This window comes from Protopterus annectens, chromosome 4.part0 (genome assembly GCF_019279795.1).
Source record: "Protopterus annectens isolate FY-2018-M chromosome 4.part0, PAN1.0, whole genome shotgun sequence".
Classification (NCBI taxonomy): domain Eukaryota; kingdom Metazoa; phylum Chordata; order Ceratodontiformes; family Protopteridae; genus Protopterus; species Protopterus annectens.
In genome coordinates this window covers 1347782501-1347801878 of record NC_056733.1, presented here as the reverse complement: position 1 = coordinate 1347801878, position 19378 = coordinate 1347782501, and the positions used below count along the sequence as shown (strand labels likewise).

The window sequence follows — 19378 nt, the reverse complement described above, 5'->3', positions numbered from 1 at the left end:
TCACTCTATGGTTCACTGACAAACTTCCAAGGCGAGTTTGTAACATGGTCCTGCAATAACCGCTCTGCTGGCTTAATTTTGGCCGATTTCGCTGACTTTGTGAGTTTCAAGACTAGGTATTTACTGTTTTGAAGTTGACGAAAACGTTGACCATATGCCAGTGTTACTGTGGTGTGATGTATTGCATTAAGCATTCTGCCCACCTCTGATTAGAGCTGGTATCTGATTTGCCACCTAACCCACCATCACCATCAGGGACTGTACTGATACTTTCCAAATAATCATCAGTAATTGGAATTTTACATTAGCGGTTTAGCTTTGGTACTATTAACTACTATAACATGTTCAGGAAGGACAGCCCGTAAACTTGAGGCATCCTGGATTATTGGATAGATAGTAAGCGCGCATTTGAGAGGCGGTGACTGTGACGCCCCCTGTGGTGACATGGGGGAGGACCATTGAGGAACTGCGGAAATGAGTATGTGCCTTGAATGAGTAGCTCCAGTGTTCGGTGTCTGGTTACCTGGCTGCTGGAGTAAGCAGAGGCGTGCAAGTAACGGCTGAAGAGCTGAACGCTGCATCCGCTGGGCTGAACGTTGTCCCCAGGGCTGGAGTACTACAGCTGTGTTAGGAGGCTTGGATTTCTCCGCTGAATTGATTATAATCGAGAAATCATGTTCATTGACTCGCATGCCACGGCTCTTAATAGTAAGTACTTGTGCAGTATATTTTGTTCTTCCTTTCTGTGACAGAATGCAGATTTAATGGGGTGGTTGTTAGCACCCCTAAGGGAACCCGTACATGTGCTCATATATTAGATCTTCACACAGATGGCTCGAACTGTGTCATCATATGCTTTTGTACCAATGCCTGCCACTTCATCAATTTGTAGAAAAGGATAACACAGTCGTTTCCAAACGTGAATAAAACAAAAACGTTTTTAAACATCTTTTAGGTTTATGTTATAGTCGCTGTTGTGCCACCTTGTTGTCAGCTACTGTCTTTCAGCTCAGGTGTCTTTATTTGTTTCTTTATTAATTAAAGGGGGTGGAAGCACTTAATTCAGAGAAGTCCGGTAACCCTCAACTTATTCGTTGTACGGTATGCAGTTCTACAGATTCACGTATGGTGAGAGGGCTCTACTTGGAGTCATATCTTTCAACTGTCCATAGTTTCACAGAGTATCCAGATTTTTGCCCCACGGTTTTTGGTCCGTGTTTCATAAAATGTGTGGTTTTCTGGCAAATCATTGAGGATTGAAGTCACTAAATGATGACCCACAACTGAGTTTCAGACTTCATATCCTTCAGAAAAATGGTTGCCAATGCAAAATCTGTTATTTTAGCAACTGTCTACATTTGTTAGAGCAACGATTAAAATCACTCTCTTTAATTGTGGCTTTGTCAATAATTCTTGCCCTAAAAGGTTGAGGTATGTTTGGAAGCCTGACGTGTTTAACAACTCTTTAATAATGGAATAGTAGAAAGGTTATAAAACAAATATACATATCTAAAAATAGAAACAACTGAAATACCTACTATGGTGTCTACTATAAAACAAAGCTTTTTTTAAACAGAAAAAGACGTGATAAGAGTATTATAGAGTAGTTAATTATTAAATCCCCAAAGCTTTAATTTTCTGAACTCTTGGAAGAAAGACTTTGCAAATTTAATATTTGACCCTTACATGTAAGTGCAGAGTAGAAGACACCTTGAAAACTGGCAAAAAAAAAAAACTTTCAAGTAAAATAGTGTTTCATTAATGTTGTGTAGAGAAAAAAGTAAAAGGCTGTAACAAGTACAATCACAACAGTGGAGTTGGGTGGACTGTCAGAACTTTCTTTAAAGGTAAGAGTAGCTGTTCCTTTCAACATTGTGTGAGCAGAGATTATGTAGGTTAACTGGTATTTTTTATAGAATGTATGAGGCAAACAGGCAGAATTTTAGAATCTAGACAGATGCAGGAAGCAGGCTAGAAATAACTAGCTTGGGCAGAGTAACAGCTGATTTCAAATTGCTGAAATGTTTGATAGAGATATTCAGGCTGATAAATATAACTGCAAACAAAGAGGTGTCCCAGATTTTTCAGTAAAAGAAGTCTGAGCAAAAGGAACAACTATATAAGTAAGACACATATCTGTAACTTCATATTTACTACATTTTCACAACTTGATTTGTGGGCAATAATGCTTGTGTATGAACAGAGTGCTCAAGTTCTACAGTCTGAATGAAAGCACAACTTTTTCAGTACAGTTCACAGTAAGCATTAATCTAAAGTATATAATATATCTTAGTTATCATGAGTAGTTTTCTACCATGCTTTGAAATGCATTTGTGCACTGTGTTGTGGGATTTAAAGCCACAGGGGATTGCATCTCATTTCATTTCATTTTTAAGGGGCTGAATAGTGTTGGGGTTCTGTACGTACATACATATGTAAATACATGCATACATAAATAAAGCTAGAGAAATTAAACTGTATTTAAACTAAATGAAAATGTAACATGTCTAGTTGGTGACATTTTTAAAGAAGGCATAGAAATCTTGACCAGTGCAGCAGATGTCATTGTTCTTTTCTTGACAGGAAGCAAGAACAGACTTAGTGTAGTCTGTGAGAACCTCATAGACAACCCCAAGAGATAGCAGAGAGGAAGGCCTTCATTTATTTCTTGACAGAACACAGCCCTTTTAGTCTTAATTCTGTATTTATGGCATGTGTTCAGTACTGGTAGCGTAGCGTGGGAGAAGAATGCAGAATTTTGCTATTAGGAAATAGAGAGTGCAATGACATTTGTTCTCCATTAACAGTTTGTTGCCTTACAAGAGTGCTGTATAAGAATGCACAGTAAGAACTTGTCTGCTCCTGAAATAATTCAATCATTCATAGGCATCACAACTGAAGATGCCCCATGTGATGCCTATGAAAATGGTCAGTGTTGTGAACTGTGTGTCGCCTGCCAGAGGTATATAACCTGTGTTCAAATTACTGATGCCTGGCAAATCAACCAGGTTTCAGAATGTAGCCATGCTTAATGAATTAAGCTAAAGTATGTTCAGAGAACGGTGTTGCCTAATTGTAGAACCTTTATTTAAATAACTGCACCTGCATTCTAAGGGAGTGGTACAATGTAATGGAACCCATGTTCAAAGTGAAGTCACACCCGGGCTAGCTTGTCTTTAGAATATATACCACATGAAAGAATCTGTAATCATTCTTAGTGAACAGGCTCTTTTGTAAAGTGCTGTGATACCTGATAAGGGGACACACATCCATGATACTGTTGTTCATTATGTAGCAAATGGTGTTCAGAATGTTGACACAGCTGATCTAGGTATCTACTTTCAAGATACAAAGTTAGGTAGGGTTCTGTTTTTAGAATCCAGCCACATCAGAAGAACATATCTCAAGTGTAATATTCACTGAAATGTGACCTAAATTTGGTGTCAGCTGCAAAACAGCTAACGCACTCACCTTTGGTGTTGTAAGACCAGAAGGCTGTGGGTTTTATACCTATTACAGGTGATTGGATTTCTCACAGTGCAGTGCAGCATTAGGGAATGTTGCTCTCCTGAGTGTCATCCTTGAGATGTTAAACTGAGGTCCCATCTTCTTGAGTTGGAGGTATAAGATTCCACAGCACCTATCAAAAGTAGTAATCAAGTTTCACAATGCCCTGAGCAAATTTCCCGAAGAATTTTAAATACCATTTTGGTTCTTTGAAAAGTGGCCAGTATCCTAGTGGGACTAATATGGTCAAAAAAAAAAAAACGTTGCTTTCACAGTGATCATACCTGATGAAGAGAATTGATCATTTTGCTGTCTGCCTTAATTAAAGAATCTTTGTTTAGACTGTAATGGCATGCAGTTAGGGGTTTTAGATTTAGAATTATGTAGATCCTAATGAAAATACTCATGTTCAGACAGCATTTTCACCTGATCAAAGAGCTGTCATGCAGACATTGGGATCTGTATACAGTATGCATATGTTTTGTCACCTCACAGTGACAATTGTGGCCGGAATGCTGTTATACATGAGGTGGCTGTGTGTTCAGAGTGCTGAGTCACCTGTATGTACCTCTCAACTGTATAGATGTTCGCAGAATGTCCAGATTATTGCCTAACATTTTTGGTCTGTTCTGCATAAAAACGTTTTTTTTTTTTGACAAATCACTGAGATGATCTAAGAATTAACATCACTAAATAATGACATGCATTTCAGTTTCACACAATATCCTTCAGAAAGTGCATGCTAACACAAATTGTTATTCTAGCATCTTTCTAAGTATGTAAGTGCAATATTTAAAATGTGTCCCTACTTTTGGACCGTTGTCCCCCCATTATGTTGGACTTTGTCCAGATTTCTTGTGCTAAGAGGTTGAGTAATGCTGTGGAATGAGATGTAATAGGAGTCTGTACACCCAAGGAAGGAGATTCACATCTGTAATAATTCAGCAGAATTTGCAGAAAGAGCCTGACTGAAATGTTTATTAGTGTTGGTGAAAAGATATTTTTATTTATCTGGAGTTCATTACAGCCAATAAAAGAGCAGTTAGTTTCTGTATAGTGCTGAAGTCACAGAGCATTAAACCCAGAAACCTAGGGTTGAATTTACAATTCTTTTTAGATAATATGTTGTTCGAGTTCTGGTTTTTAGCATATTATGGCGCAGCATAAAAACTTTTTTTATTGTGGTATCTGACTAAGAAGTTTGTGTTCCAAATGATGTTATATTTAATAAATATACTTGTATTTGCAGTGTTATAGTGAAAACATACACCAAGTGCAGTATTTCCTTTTATTTAGTACAGTTGTTTTTTTTATACCTTTTTTACCTTGTGAGATGGCTTCAACAGTCTGTACCTCCAATGACTGACTGACCTGACCTAGCTCCCTTTCACATTTTTAAACACTGATTGCAAAGACCTCTCACCTCCTGCCATTTGCTTTTTTCATGGTAATTAATCTGCTGCAGTGGTGGTGTTGCGGTAGCGTTGTCGCCTCACAGTAAGACATTGTCCTGTTCGATTCTCAGCTAGAGCGTGTTCTGCGTGGAGACATGCGTGAATGGGCGTATCTTCGTTGAAGGTTGTGCGTCAGAGCTGGCAACTCGGCACGTAAAAATCTAATGCCAATCATTAGCGGGCCGGAGTTCCGCTGTGGTGACCCCTAACCGGAAAAAGCCGAAAGACACAACAACATGGTAATTAATCTGTCCAGAGATCAGCAATAAGTGCAGAGCATGAATGAGTTGGAACTGCCTTCCAGTTTATAGCCTGCTACAGACCACCCTCCCAAACCCAGGAACCCCACTCGGCCTTCCTGAGAACACTGGAAAATATGAAGGTCTCTCCAAACACCATTATATTGGGCGACTTCAACTACCCAAACATAGACTGGGAGCATTACTCTAGCTCCAACACCCTAGCCCAAAGGTTCCTAGAATTTATAAACTCAAATGCTATGGAACAACTTGTTACCACTCCCACAAGAGGGGAAAACATACTGGACCTGATCATCACCAACATGGGGACTCTATGCTCCAGACCAGAAGTGTATCCCTCACTGGTAAGATCAGACCATAAACTAATCTCACTGGATATTCACATCCCGACCCCACCCCCTGCCCAGAAAACCACAGTGAAAAACTTCTCTAAAGCAAATTTCACACTCCTCAAAACTGAGGTGGAATCCTTCAAAGCCCCCGGGCCTGTGGAAAATACGGCCCAGACCACAGAATCCTTTATAAATGCATTCTATGAACACCTTCAGGAATGCATGGATCATGCGATCCCAAATAAAACCAAGACCCAATCCTCCAAAGGCAGACGTCCTGTCTGGTGGACCCCAGCCATAAACAAACTATACAATAGAAGGAGGAAGCTACTAAATGATAGAGCAAAATCCCAAAAAGGGAAGGCATCACTGATCAGTATTAGCAAAAAACTACGGGCACACATAAAATTGTCTAAGGCCAGCTTTGAGAGAAAATTGCACAGGACACTAAGGATAATCACAAGGCTTTCTTTAGTTATGTTAGGAACCTGGGTGGTAATTCCCAGATATGCTCAGAATTAGTCCAAAATGACAAAAATACACCAAACCCACAGACATTGCCAACAGCCTAGCTGACAGGTTCAGCGCAAAGTTCTCCCCTCCCCACCTAAAGGGCAAATATCTATCCCAGCAGAGTGCTGCCTCCCCCGACATCTCAGATGCTCAGGTAAGAGCCGCCCTCTCCAAAGCAAAAACACAGCATCAATGGGACCAGATGGTGTCCCGGGCTGCGTCCTACATGAACTCCAAGAAGAGCTAAACCCAAACATAAAACTACTGTTCAATCTCAGCCTTACTACAGGATATGTGCCCAAAGAGTGGCGTACAGCAACAGTGGTCCCTCTCCATAAAGGTGGTGCCTCAACGGATCCTGGAAACTATCGCCCCATAAGCCTGACTAGCTTGGTCTGCAAAGCTATGGAAAGGATCATCATGGACCTCATAAATAAAGATATTGGGGACCTACAAACACTGGATCCTACCCAGTTCGGCTTTGTTAAGGGCAGATCCTGCCTCTTAAACCTGGTTGATTTCTTTGAAACAGTCACCAAGGCCATTGATGAGGGAAGGTGGTCCACACAGCCTACCTGGACCTCGCAAAAGCCTTCGATACAATACCCCACTGGCATTATAGATAAGCTCACCAGCTTAAATATAAACCCCTATGTCACTAGATGGATTGCATACTGGCTCAAGGACAGAACCCACATGGTTAGAATTGCTGGAGCCATGTCAGACTCCAAACCAGTTACAAGTGGTGTCCCACAAGGCTCAGTCCTGGGACCTCTCTTGTTCGGTATATATTTCTCGGAGGTACAGGCCAACACGGAAGGACTGTGGCTGACCAAGTTCGCAGATGACTGCAAACTGGGCGCCATAATTGACTCTCCAGCCGACACAAGCATCCTCCAAAAGGGCCTCATAGAAACAGACAACTGGTGCCAGAGCCATGGCCTCAAGCTAAATGCCAAAAGTGTATAGTCATCCCCTTTGGCAAAACAAAGTGCCCACAAATTACCACATAGGTGGTAATCCATTAAGTACAGAAGAAGTAATTAGGGACCTGGGGACCCAAGTTGATAGCAATCTCTCATTTGACAACCACGTGGCCAAAGTGGTTAGAAAAACATTTTATATAGCCCACCTAATCATGAAGGATTCACATCTAGATCAGGGAGGTCATCGTGCCTCTTTACTCATCCCTCATCAGGCCCATAATTGAGTACAATGCCCTTTTGGGATGTACCTTACCAGACACCTGCAGCAACTGGAAAGACCCCAAAAGTATCTCACCAAGAGGATCAAAGGGCTCAAACAGATGCCATATGCTGCCCGGTTAAAGAAACTCCAGCTCTACTCAGTGGCATACCGCCTGTTCAGAGGCGATCTGTGCCTGACGTATAAAGCCATGTCCAACCCGGAATTAATGGACATGCTGCACCTCAGAAAATCCAAATCCCATCGAGCTACGCTCGAGAGACTTGAACCTCAGCACTGAAATAAATAGGACATGCTGGAGGGACAGATTCATAACCCAGAGGCTCCCTTCACTCTGGAATAAAATCCCAGTCCAGGTTAGGCAGAGTCCCTCATTGACTCTCTTCAAGAGGAATCTTGATGAGTGGATGGGAGATCGTAGGTTTACCCCGGGTATCACTTCTGTGTCACTGTTAGACAGAGGCACAGTATACTAACCTCGAAAAAGGGCATAGCAAAATAAATTTAAAATGGGTGGCGAAAGCCAAACACATTCTAGCTAGGCTTATAAATGCCCTAGAGCAGATAGCCTAGTATGAACCTATGAACCTATGAGACTATTGGGGATTGAATGTGATGGTATTTTAAATGGCTAATGTATATGACATGTGAAGTTAGTAAACTTTAGTACACACACACACACACACACACACACACACACACACACACACACACACACACAAATATGCATATGGATTGTATTTGTGACACCCTGTCTCAGAGCTGTGGTAGTGCATTGAAAGTCATTAGCATGCATACCTATCAACTAGCTTTTAGAAATGGCATATGTTTCTGCTCCCAACTCTCTGCACTCATGTAGGAGGAAAGCTATTGTACACCTAATAATAATAATGCCCATTTGTTAAGAAGGTAGGCCCACTGGACAAAGAGTGCCTTTTCAGGAGCAACCCAGATGCCATGTCTGGTTAGATGACTTGCTCAAGGTCACACAGTGAGGGCAGGAGAAATCAAACCTTGTACTACAAGACATACAGCTCACAGCTTTAACCTTCTGAGCCATCTGCAATACATACCTCTCAACTATCCAGATTTTCCCCTCATATGTTTGGTCCATTTCACATAGAATTGTGGTTTTCTGGAAAATGTTTTGAGGACTGAAGTTAGAAAATATTGGCAGACATTTGAGTTTCAGACTTCATATCCTTCAGATAAACCATGCCAATACAAAACCTGTTAGGCTTTCAATTTAATAAGTTTGCAAAAGCAATATTTAAAAGATGTCCCTGTTTTTGGGTCTCTGTCTCCTCATTATTTGTGACTTTGTCTAGATTTCTTGCTCTAACAGATCGAGAGGTATGCTGCCAAGTGCAGTGTCATTACATCTTGAGGACAAGGGAAACTACTGACTCTAGCTACCTATTTCTATGAATGCATATTCCAGCCAAGTGCTATTGTTGTTGCACTTTGACTATCAAACAACTGGTAGGATCCTGGTTCTTTGCATTTTCTCTAAATTCCATCTTTCCATTTTCCTGAATCTGTTTAAAGACCTGGGCTGTTGGATTCTGAAATGAAAAAGCAATTGCTGGACTATCAGGCTATCCATTGTGCCGTTAAAGGTGCTGATGTCCAAGGTGTTGCAGTTGATGAATGTTCCTGTGTTTAGATTCTAGTTGCATTTGAAAAGGCAATCAGTGCCATACATGCACTCATGGGTTCTTGTGTTTTCAGAAGGTAGCCACTTCTGATAAAATCACCATTACTCAAATGCTTCTCTTCACACAGTGAATCATCATGATCAATTTTGCTATACATGAGACATTTGTATTGCAAATACTGAGGAACCTGGTGAGTCGAAAGTGAGTGGGTTGAATTCATAATCTGAAATCTTTCGAAAGGGATCTTACAAGCCAAGTGTTCCAACATTTGACTTAGTCTTATATTCAGAACATTGCACTGTAGTGCCTATAAGCATTGTTGAACTGGGTGAAGGAAACACCTTCCTGGATTTTTTTTACATCTGGCAAGAGTGGTATTTGTAATGCAGTAGTTCAAATGTGTACTTACATGTTTTGAGATCTAGATTTAAATTCCTTAAGCTACTACTTAAATAAACACTGTGAGACACTGAGCAGGTTGTTTAACTGCATCAAGTTTTTAGGCTATGCTATGAAAAAAGAGACTTCTAAGTAAACAATGAGCTTTTGTGTTCAGACAGGGGCATTTGTTTCAGCATGTGTTGGAGACTCAGAATGTGATATGTGCATTCCTACTTGTTAAAACATATGGTTAAAAGATATTATTTTTAAATTGGTGATGGTTGATGAAAATGTTTGTGTTTAGAGTGTTATGGAAGGTGAAAAGGACGTGTGTAAATTTCTCTCTTAAGAAGGATGCTTTGCTACTTAGTGAAAATGTTATTGCTTAAAGTATTGTTACAAGCAGCAAACTTTTCCCCCATTAACTTTATTTAATTTTTAAAACTTGTAATAAAGTCAATTAATTGTACAAGAAGAAAAAACACAATACAACATAAGGACAACCACAAGGCATTCTTTAGCCAAGTCTGCAACCTCAAAGGTGATCCACAATTTGGGAAGAGCTCATTGTTAATGGAGCCACCTGTACTGAGCAACAAAATATAGCAAACCTACAGGCAGACAAATTAAGCTGTACCTTTCCCCCTCTCTCCCCCTAAGGCTCATCTCAGGAAATACCATCAAATATAACTCCCCCTATCACCAGTTAACAAGTATTCAATGCAAGTCCAAGAACACTGCTTCAATGTGTTCAGTGTCCAGACAGTATCCTAGGCTGCCTTCTAAATAGCATGAAACATCACCTATTCCATCTTCTGGGAACACTGTTTAACTGTAGCCTCCAAACAGGATTTGTCCCATATGAGTATAGAGCAGCAGCAGTCATCCCTCTGTTCAAAGGACGGCCATCTACAGATCTTGGAAACTAAAGAGACCCATAAGACTCACTAGCCTTGTATGCAAAACCATGGAAAGAATTATCATGGAAAAAGTAACCTGTAGTTACATAGGAAGCCTGCAGATGCTGGACCCATCCTAGTCCTAGTTTGTTTTTTTCAAGAGCAGGCCACGCCTACTCAGCCTGGTGGACTTCTTTGAGAAGATCATCAAAGCAATGGATGAGGGCAAAATGGTTCACACTGCCTACTTTGTCCTGGCCAAGGTTTTTGACACAATACTCCACTTGGGTATTATTGACAAAGTCAAGAGGCTAGGGATAAACCTTTGTCACCCAGTGCATAGCTAGCAGGCTCACAGACAGGACCCGTGAAGTTAGAAATGGGGAGTCCACCTCTACAAAGAGGTTGGTCACAAAAGGAGTCCCTCAGGGATTGATCCTGGGACTTCACCTTTTTGATATCTACTTCTCTGAAGTCAAGGCCAATGTCAAGGGCCTCTGGCTGAATAAATTTGCAGAAAACTGCAAATTAGGAGCAGTCATAGAATCCCCCAGTTGACACTAATGTTCTCCAAGAAGAGCTGACACAAACAAATGAATTGTGTCAGAGCCATGGACTAAACCTTAATGTTTAGAAATGCATAATGGTATCCTTTGAGAAGTCATCTACTCCATTAAGAGTCAGCCCAGTAGTCAGGGACTTGGGGACAGACATAGACAGTAATCTAGCCTTTGAACATCATGTGCGTACCGTAGTGAGGAAATGTTGTGCAACTTGTAATCAAAGGTATGGCATTTTTGGGTCCAAGGATGTCATTGTTCCACTGTATTCTGCATTTATCAGGACTATCGTAGAGTACAATGCCATTTAGGATGTACGTAATCAGGCACATCCAACAATTGAAATTTCCACAGAGGTTCTTCTCTAAAAGAATATAGGGCATTAATAGCATGTTCTATGCAGACTGCCTCAAAGCCCTATCCCTGTATTCTGTCTCATAAAGGCTGGTGAGGGGAGATCTGTGCCTGGAATACAAAGAATTGTTGGACCCCACACTGATGGACCTTCTGCATATCCACACAATAAACAGCACCAGAATTACACATTCTGTAGGACCTGGTGGAGAGACAGGTATGTATCCCAGAGACTACCTCTTCACTGGAACAGACACCCCATCAATGTGAAGCAGAGGTCCTCCCTAACCCAATTCAGGTGTAAGTTGGACAATTAGATAGGAACAGGAAATTCATCCCTGGTTTGGCACCTGTGTCTCTACTGAACACTGGCAGCCTATATGGTTCATCTCCCAAGCCCCTGCCTTTAAAGGGTACCAGAACTTGTCAGAGATTTGGGATGTGTGAGTAGGCTTGTAAAAGGCCTTGGTGATCGTTAGCCTAGTAAGCATCTATGAACCTGTAAAAGCATCAGAATGTTTGCTGTGGTAACTAGGTCTGCTGTTCATGTGCAAACACAAATACAGTAACACTAAACCAAGCAGCTGCTACATCCAGTTGTTAAATAGCATTCAAACTTAATTTCATATTTCAGCACAGCGCTATATATAACTACTGTTCTTAAGTGTATACAACACAGAGAAAATAGCAATCGAAGTCCAGTCAACACCAGGAATGATGGAGGCTATCTAGTTGCACTGTGCAAATGATACTGTCAGGCTCACAGTATGCTAACACCCATGCAATTGCCCTTTTGTTTTTGCATTGTGCTGACACATGATCTTCATTGCTCCAGAATACTTATCTCATATTGTGAGTGTTTTGTATTGAATGTCTTACTCTGTTACCAGTGCTTGCTATGGATTTTAATTGCTTTTCCCCCTGGTGTTTGATAGCAACCCTTGCTGTCAGACATCGGTCCTGTGAATTTTTGTCAATTTCTGGTATCCCTGGACATTTTATACCACTGAGCTACTGTATTACTATTCCTGGTGAAGCCTTTACCCTAATCAGCAGGTCATTGTATTTGCCGTTTTATGACTTTTGTCTCCGATTTGCCCATTTGCCCATGTTGTTCCACATGTCACATGCAGCTATCCCCATGGCCCAGTAGCTTGCCCTGTTTAATCTTTGTTATTTATAAGTGTTCTTTATCCCTAGTTTCATTTGCTCAACCTTACAAACACTCACTGTGTAATGTATATGTACCACAGATACCGAAGTCCACATACTAGCTCTGATCAAACAGTTAGTCATACGTGTTTTGTTTTTCCTTCCAGCACCATTCTCATTGTGCAGTCTTTACAAATACATTTGTTTTAGTAATAAGTTTTTTTTGTTTTTATTTTATTTATATGTTTATATTTGGTTAGTAGTGCTGGACAGAGCTCATTTACTGAGGGGGTGCAGGGATAAAAGCTCCCAAGAGGCATCTACCAATACAAGATTATACACGTAATATAGATGAAAGTATGCATACTGCACTGTATGAAACATTTAAATATTGCTTAGCAAATCTTTCAGCTAGCTTTTCCCATTTAGGGGTCGCCACAGCGGAACTCGGGTCTGCTAATGATTGGCAAATCAAAAAACGTAAAAATGCAACCTCATAATACAAACAGATAAGCCATAATTTGCAGTAATAAATTTGATTGAGAGAGAAAAATTAAGAGTTTGTCAGACATGAGTGGGAAAAAAAACATCCTGAGCAAAAAAAAAAAGGAAAACAAAAAAAGTCACCCTTGCAGCTAGATGAATTGTCTTAGTAACAGAGTCACAATGAAATTGAGGATTTCATGTAATGCTTAAACCATATGTTTGTAATTACAATATAGTTGAAATATCAGTACTGAGCTATAGGAACAGAGATCCATAAAAGTAGGGCCATTATCATGGTGTCAATGTGTAAAGGTCTCAGCATTGCTGTTGTTAAGCTGGCAATGCCAAATGCGCACACGTGTGTGTGTATGTGTTTGTTGTGATTAAATGTGGTCATCGTGTGTTATCTTGTGGACTCCTATTATGTATGAGGTCATTCTAAACAAAATGGTCATTCCAAGCAAAAAGGCCTACATTTGATGAGATTGTCCATGATACGTGAAGTAATGTAAAATGTTCTAGTCTTAAAAGGCAATTATTTCTACATGTGCAGAATGACAGTACTGCATAAGTGAAGTTGAAGAGGGTAGTAGTTAGGCCTGCCTTGGATAGAATAATTATTAGCAATTGAAGGATGAATAGCAAACATTAAATGCATGTGGTTCGCTGTCCTGGTAGAACAGCTAACAAATTGTTTCTTGTCAGTTTACGTCTTCCTTACATTCTTACCACATTATTTCTAGTTTACTTACCCGGTAAACAAATGTTAAATAATTAAATAATAAAACACTCACCATGGACACTTTGCTAGCTTACTGTTGTTGGTTAGAACCTACATGCAGGTCTACAGGCAGTGCTAATTTTAACTTACAGAGATACATAGGCAGGGGAGATAATCAAGTTCAGTGACATAAATTTTTATCTTGTAATACTATAGTACCTTCATGTTCTTAAGCGTACAGTCATTTACTTGTAGTAACTCAATTCATGATAACAGCTAAGGAAAACGTTGCTTGTCTGTGTTACTAGAAGGACAGAAACAGTGATGGTTGCCATAGTGCAAAAGGGAAAGAACAACTCATGGAGTGCACAAAACGGTAAAACAAATTGTGAAAAGTAGTGTAGTCAGTGAATAACTCTGCGGTGGTGGTGCTGCGGTAGCGTTGTCGCCTCACAGTTAGACGTTGCCCATTCGATTCTCAGTTAGAGTGTCTTCTGTGTGGCGACATGCGTGAATGGGCGTTCCTTCGTTGAAGGTTGTGCGTTAGGCCTGGCAAGCCAGCACATAAAACTCTACTGCCAATCATTAGCGGACCGGAGTTCCGCTGTGGCGACCCCTAACCGGGAAAAGCCGAAAGACACAAACAAAGTGTAGTCAGTGAATAAAACTAATTATGGGGTTTCCTGTAAAACAGTGAGTGTTTGTCATGTTATTTAAAAGAACTCTGACCAAACTGATGCAGCTAGAGATGTATGGAATCTTCTGTGTGATACTGCCTTCTTTTGGAAGTCCGTTCCAGGTGTCTAGCACTCATTATGTGCAGTAGTTCACACAGCACAAGTAACAACATGTATCTGCAGCCAAGGTCTGAGAAGGATCTAGAATGCTGAGGCTAATTACTGGAATGACCCAGTACTGAACAGTAGGCTAAAACGACCTCAAAATACTTGCGTACATCCTACAACCATGGGAGGCTACTGCCTCATACTTATTGGTCAGCAAAAAGAAACAAACCTTCACACCAGATCATAATTTGTAGACTTGCAACTGCACAAGTGAGTGTGACCTGCTGTTCTCACTTTGTAGTATATACAGGTCTATATCAGCATATTGAATGCTGAAAACGCCGAATGCAATTTCATCTAGCTGAAATGCTCGAAATCTCAAAAGAGCAAACTGACAGAACATCAATTTCTTTCCCAGGGAAAGAAATCAGTGTTCCATGCAAAAAAACCCACATTTTTAATACTTTAAACACTGACAGAAGTGGGGGGCTGTACCCCCCACACACCCCTACTTAAATATACCAACTCCGAGACCACACCACAGTGGAGGTAATAGCAAACACAGATGACGTCCCACTGATTTCTTTCCCTGGGAAAGAAATCGATGTTCCGTCAGTTCTCTCTTCTGAGATTTCGAACATTTCAGTTCGATGAAATTAAATTCGGCATTTTCAACATTCAAAATGCTGATAGGAACCTGTATATACTAGTCGTTCATCCGGGCTACTACCCTGCACCCCATGTACTCTATCCTGTGTTTCTGAGAACAGATACATCCTATTGAGAACAAACTTGCAAAAATACAGAAATATATTTTTGACCCACAGAAACGTCTGTAAAATCAATGGCCAACTTAAAAACCTTATCCAGTAAACATACTCAAAAAATTGTTCAATAGACATAGTCGTAGATGTTCATCTGTTCTAGAAGTTTTTGAAGAGTTAGTAAGGTTATTGTCTCTAAATTATATGTCGTTGACATTTTGTGATTCTTTTAGTTAGTAGTTTTTAATTGATTTTCTGGCCTTAGCAAAAACAGGCATGTATTTCTGTAGTCACAAATTTCAGTACTACGCCACTGTTTCATGTTCGTCATCACTCTCAGTGACGGTGAAACATGGATACTACCATTCCACTTTAAAAAATGTCACTAGGAGTCAATTATGTTCTAGCACCAATAACCGTGGTGCATGTCGTTTACAACCTCCATTAATGAGGTGGTGAGCACCATTCTGCAAGGGCCCATTTTCTGTCATTAACACTAGTGAAAATTCTCTCTTTATGGAGAAAGGCAGAGCTTATTTATTGTGCTTTCAATGTTCCCTGTCTCTTTAGTGCCATGCCTAGTCAAAATTGTAGGAAATCTAATTGAAGAGCAAACACAACAGTGTTTTCATAGCTATATAACCTCATCTCTGAACATTGGATGGTTTTCTGTCGAGGTAGAGATATTTTGCTGCTCCTTTTCTTTTAACATACCCCATCCTTCCTTTAAAGTATACATAAAGAGCTTCCTACAGGTATTGTCTTTATAGACTTGAACAAGGCCTTTGACTTTGCTGCTCACTCCTTTGTTTATTGTCTCACACAAAATGTTCCAAAAGGAAAATATTGGCTCTCATGTGGGTCTCAAACCCAAGACCTCCAGTGTACTGCACTGGCATCGCTGCCAACAACAAGAACCTCTGTACAGATAGGTTTTGAGTTTTCCCTTAAGAGCTTTATCCCTTCAGTTTGGAAACTCAGGCATGGTGATCAAGGTCAAATTACACGCACACACACACACACACACACACACACACACACACACACACACACACACACACACACACACACACACACCCTTCTGTTTAACAGTGTTAGAATCATAGGAGTGAAAGGATGATATTAACTCTCATTTGGGACTCAAACCCAAGACATCCAGCATATTATGCTGGTTCTACTACCTCTGGACCAACATCAGCCTCTGAACAGACTGGTTTTGAGTTAATATTATCCTTTCACTTTTGAGATTCTTACATTACTTTTGCAGAGTGCTTTCCCTGTACAAGTGTGTGTGTGTACCTGTAATGTGACAGAATGTTCCAATGAACTTACAAAATGTTTCAAGAATTAACCTTAAGAGTGGCAATTCAAAGTAAGAATGCAGTACTCTTTCCCTGAATGCTGTCCTTTACTGTTTCTGGTCTTCTGGCTACTGGGTTTTATCCTGAGGCCATTACTGTTTTCATCAGTTGTTTAACAAATTTTGTGTTGCAGTATGTCCCCTTGATGCAGTGATGAATGATACTGATTGGGTCATTTGTCACCTTTCCGCCTCAGGAACAACTATTAAATGTTAGACTTGAGGATAGTGTTTTAGCACTTCATGTTTTTGTAAAGGCAACTTAAAATCAACTTGCTAAAACTAGAACTCTGGTCTTGAGAAACTCATTAAAGCTGTGCAAAATTCCAGTTTCAACTGGAGTACAGAAAGCAGGACAAGAATCTGCTTAAAAAATATCCGGTCATTTAGGTAACTTGGAATCTGGTTTGACTGTACCTGTCAGCGATCATGTATTGAGTGCCATAGAATACAATCCCAAATTAACCAAACATTTCTAGAAATACTTATGGTATATGTTTCCAGAAACTTGTACAGCAGCTGGTAAATGGGCTACTTATTCCCTGAGTAGAATATGGACTTGCCCAGTTATCAGCAGCCTCCAAGTTAAAGCTGCATTATCCGCAGGTCATCGTCATCATCAGCTCCCTTTTCCCATTTTCTACATGGGGTCAGGGTGTCATGTTAACGTTCTCCATTTCTCTTGATTCAATGCCTCACTTCTGCCTTCTTCTACACTCATGCCTGACTGTAACAGATCTTTTCTCACGCAGTCCATACACCTCTTTGCTGAACACCCTTATTTCCTATTGCCTTCTTTCTGTCTTTCCCAAATGTTCTTTACCAGATTGTCTTCTGCTTTTCTACACATGTGCCCAGACCACCGTAATCTGCTCTCTTTAATCATTTCTGCAATTGGAGCTGCTTTGGCTTCTGCTCTTATGTCCTCATTTCTTTGCCTGTCCCACAGTGTGCATCCTACCACCCTTCGCAGGCACTCCATTTCCATCACCTCTAGTTCCTCAGCTGCTCTACCTTACCTGCCCAGGTTTCTGTACCTACAGTAGTGCTGCTTGCACCACCTTTTGTCCATGACCTCTAGCTTCCTCAGCTGCTCTGCCTTACCTGCCCAGGTTTCTGTACCTACAGTAGTGCTGGTTGCATCACCTTTTGTCCATGACCTCTAGTTCCTCAGCTGATCTGCCTTACCTGCCCAGGTTTCTGTACCTACAGTAGTGCTGGTTGCACCACCTTTTGTCCATGACCTCTAGTTCCTCAGCTGCTCTACCTTACCTGCCCAGGTTTCTGTACCTACAGTAGTGCTGCTTGCACCACCTTTTGTCCATCACCTCTAGTTCCTCAGCTGCTCTGCCTTACCTGCCCAGGTTTCTGTACCTACAGTAGTGCTGCTTGCACCACCTTTTGTCCATGACCTCTAGCTTCCTCAGCTGCTCTGCCTTACCTGCCCAGGTTTCTGTACCTACAGTAGTGCTGGTTGCATCACCTTTTGTCCATTACCTCTAGTTCCTCAGCTGCTCTGCCTTACCTGCCCAGGTTTCTGTACCTACAGTAGTGCTGCTTGCACCACCTTTTGTCCATGACCTCTAGTTCCTCAGCTGCTCTACCTTACCTGCCCAGGTTTCTGTACCTACAGTAGTGCTGCTTGCACCACCTTTTGTCCATGACCTCTAGCTTCCTCAGCTGCTCTGCCTTACCTGCCCAGGTTTCTGTACCTACAGTAGTGCTGCTTGCACCACCTTTTGTCCATGACCTCTAGTTCCTCAGCTGCTCTACCTTACCTGCCCAGGTTTCTGTACCTACAGTAGTGCTGGTTGCACCACCTTTTGTCCATCACCTCTAGTTCCTCAGCTGCTCTACCTTACCTGCCCAGGTTTCTGTACCTACAGTAGTGCTGGTTGCATCACCTTTTGTCCATTACCTCTAGCTTCCTCAGCTGCTCTGCCTTACCTGCCCAGGTTTCTGTACCTACAGTAGTGCTGGTTGCATCACCTTTTGTCCATTACCTCTAGCTTCCTCAGCTGCTCTGCCTTACCTGCCCAGGTTTCTGTACCTACAGTAGTGCTGGTTGCACCACCTTTTGTCCATGACCTCTAGCTTCCTCAGCTGCTCTGCCTTACCTGCCCAGGTTTCTGTACCTACAGTAGTGCTGCTTGCACCACCTTTTGTACACCTTACTTTTCAGCTTCTTTGTCATTCTTCTGTCAGACACTCCATCTGACACTCTGCCATTTGGCTGTATGATCACACACACAGCTCATATATATATATATATATTTTTTTTTTTTTTTTTTTTTTTTTCCGCAGTGACTTCTTTTTCTTTTTCAGCATTGTGGAGCTGTTCTTGTTCCTATGGGCAATGCTTGACTTGACTTGTATTAAGCTTGTACTAGTGAAAAAAAATATTTGTTTTGAATAATAACTTTGATTATATAACAATGTGTAAACACAATAACATTATTTGATTATTGTGTAAAAATATTTAATGTATACTGATAGCTGGGTTACATTTACTGTTGCTGTGTACGAGACTGTGATATCACAGTAAATATTGCTTGCATGCTGTTGCATGCTTCTGACTGAGTTGTATTATATTTAATTTAACCCCTGACCATGGCATCTCACGGACAAAGAAGGACACAAGTGTTTTTTTGTTTTTTTTTTGAGTGCCTGTCACTAATTGGTTTTACTGTACTACCTTACTCTGAGATTATAATCTCTGAGGACAGAAATTCCCACATGGGGCTGCATGGAGGCTTGCCCCTTGAAAATCCCGTTTGCACTGTTTTTCTTTATACCCCTTTGCTTGCAACTGTACCAGCCCAAAGGTATCTGTAAATTGTGTGCACTTGAGCTTTTGGTTATGAGCAGTAGTTGCTGATACAACCTTTGTAGGTTCAAGGACTTTTAGTGCATCCATTGTAGTTATATTTTCCCTTCATGTATGTGTATTAATCCCAGAAAAAGATGGCTGTTTATTCTCCAACAT

At 40.9% G+C, this 19378-nt stretch overlaps 1 protein-coding gene across 1 annotated transcript in view; it reads left to right on the top strand.

Annotated features, from left to right (window-relative positions):
* Positions 1 to 505: 505 nt before the first annotated feature.
* Positions 506 to 19378, top strand: part of AFAP1L1 (actin filament associated protein 1 like 1) — a 507629-nt gene continuing 488756 nt past the window's right edge. Inside the window, exon 1 of the mRNA XM_044069203.1 lies at positions 506 to 708. Coding sequence (XP_043925138.1) covers positions 675 to 708 — 34 coding nt within the window. The 5' untranslated portion in view covers positions 506 to 674. The remainder of the gene's footprint in view (positions 709 to 19378) is intronic.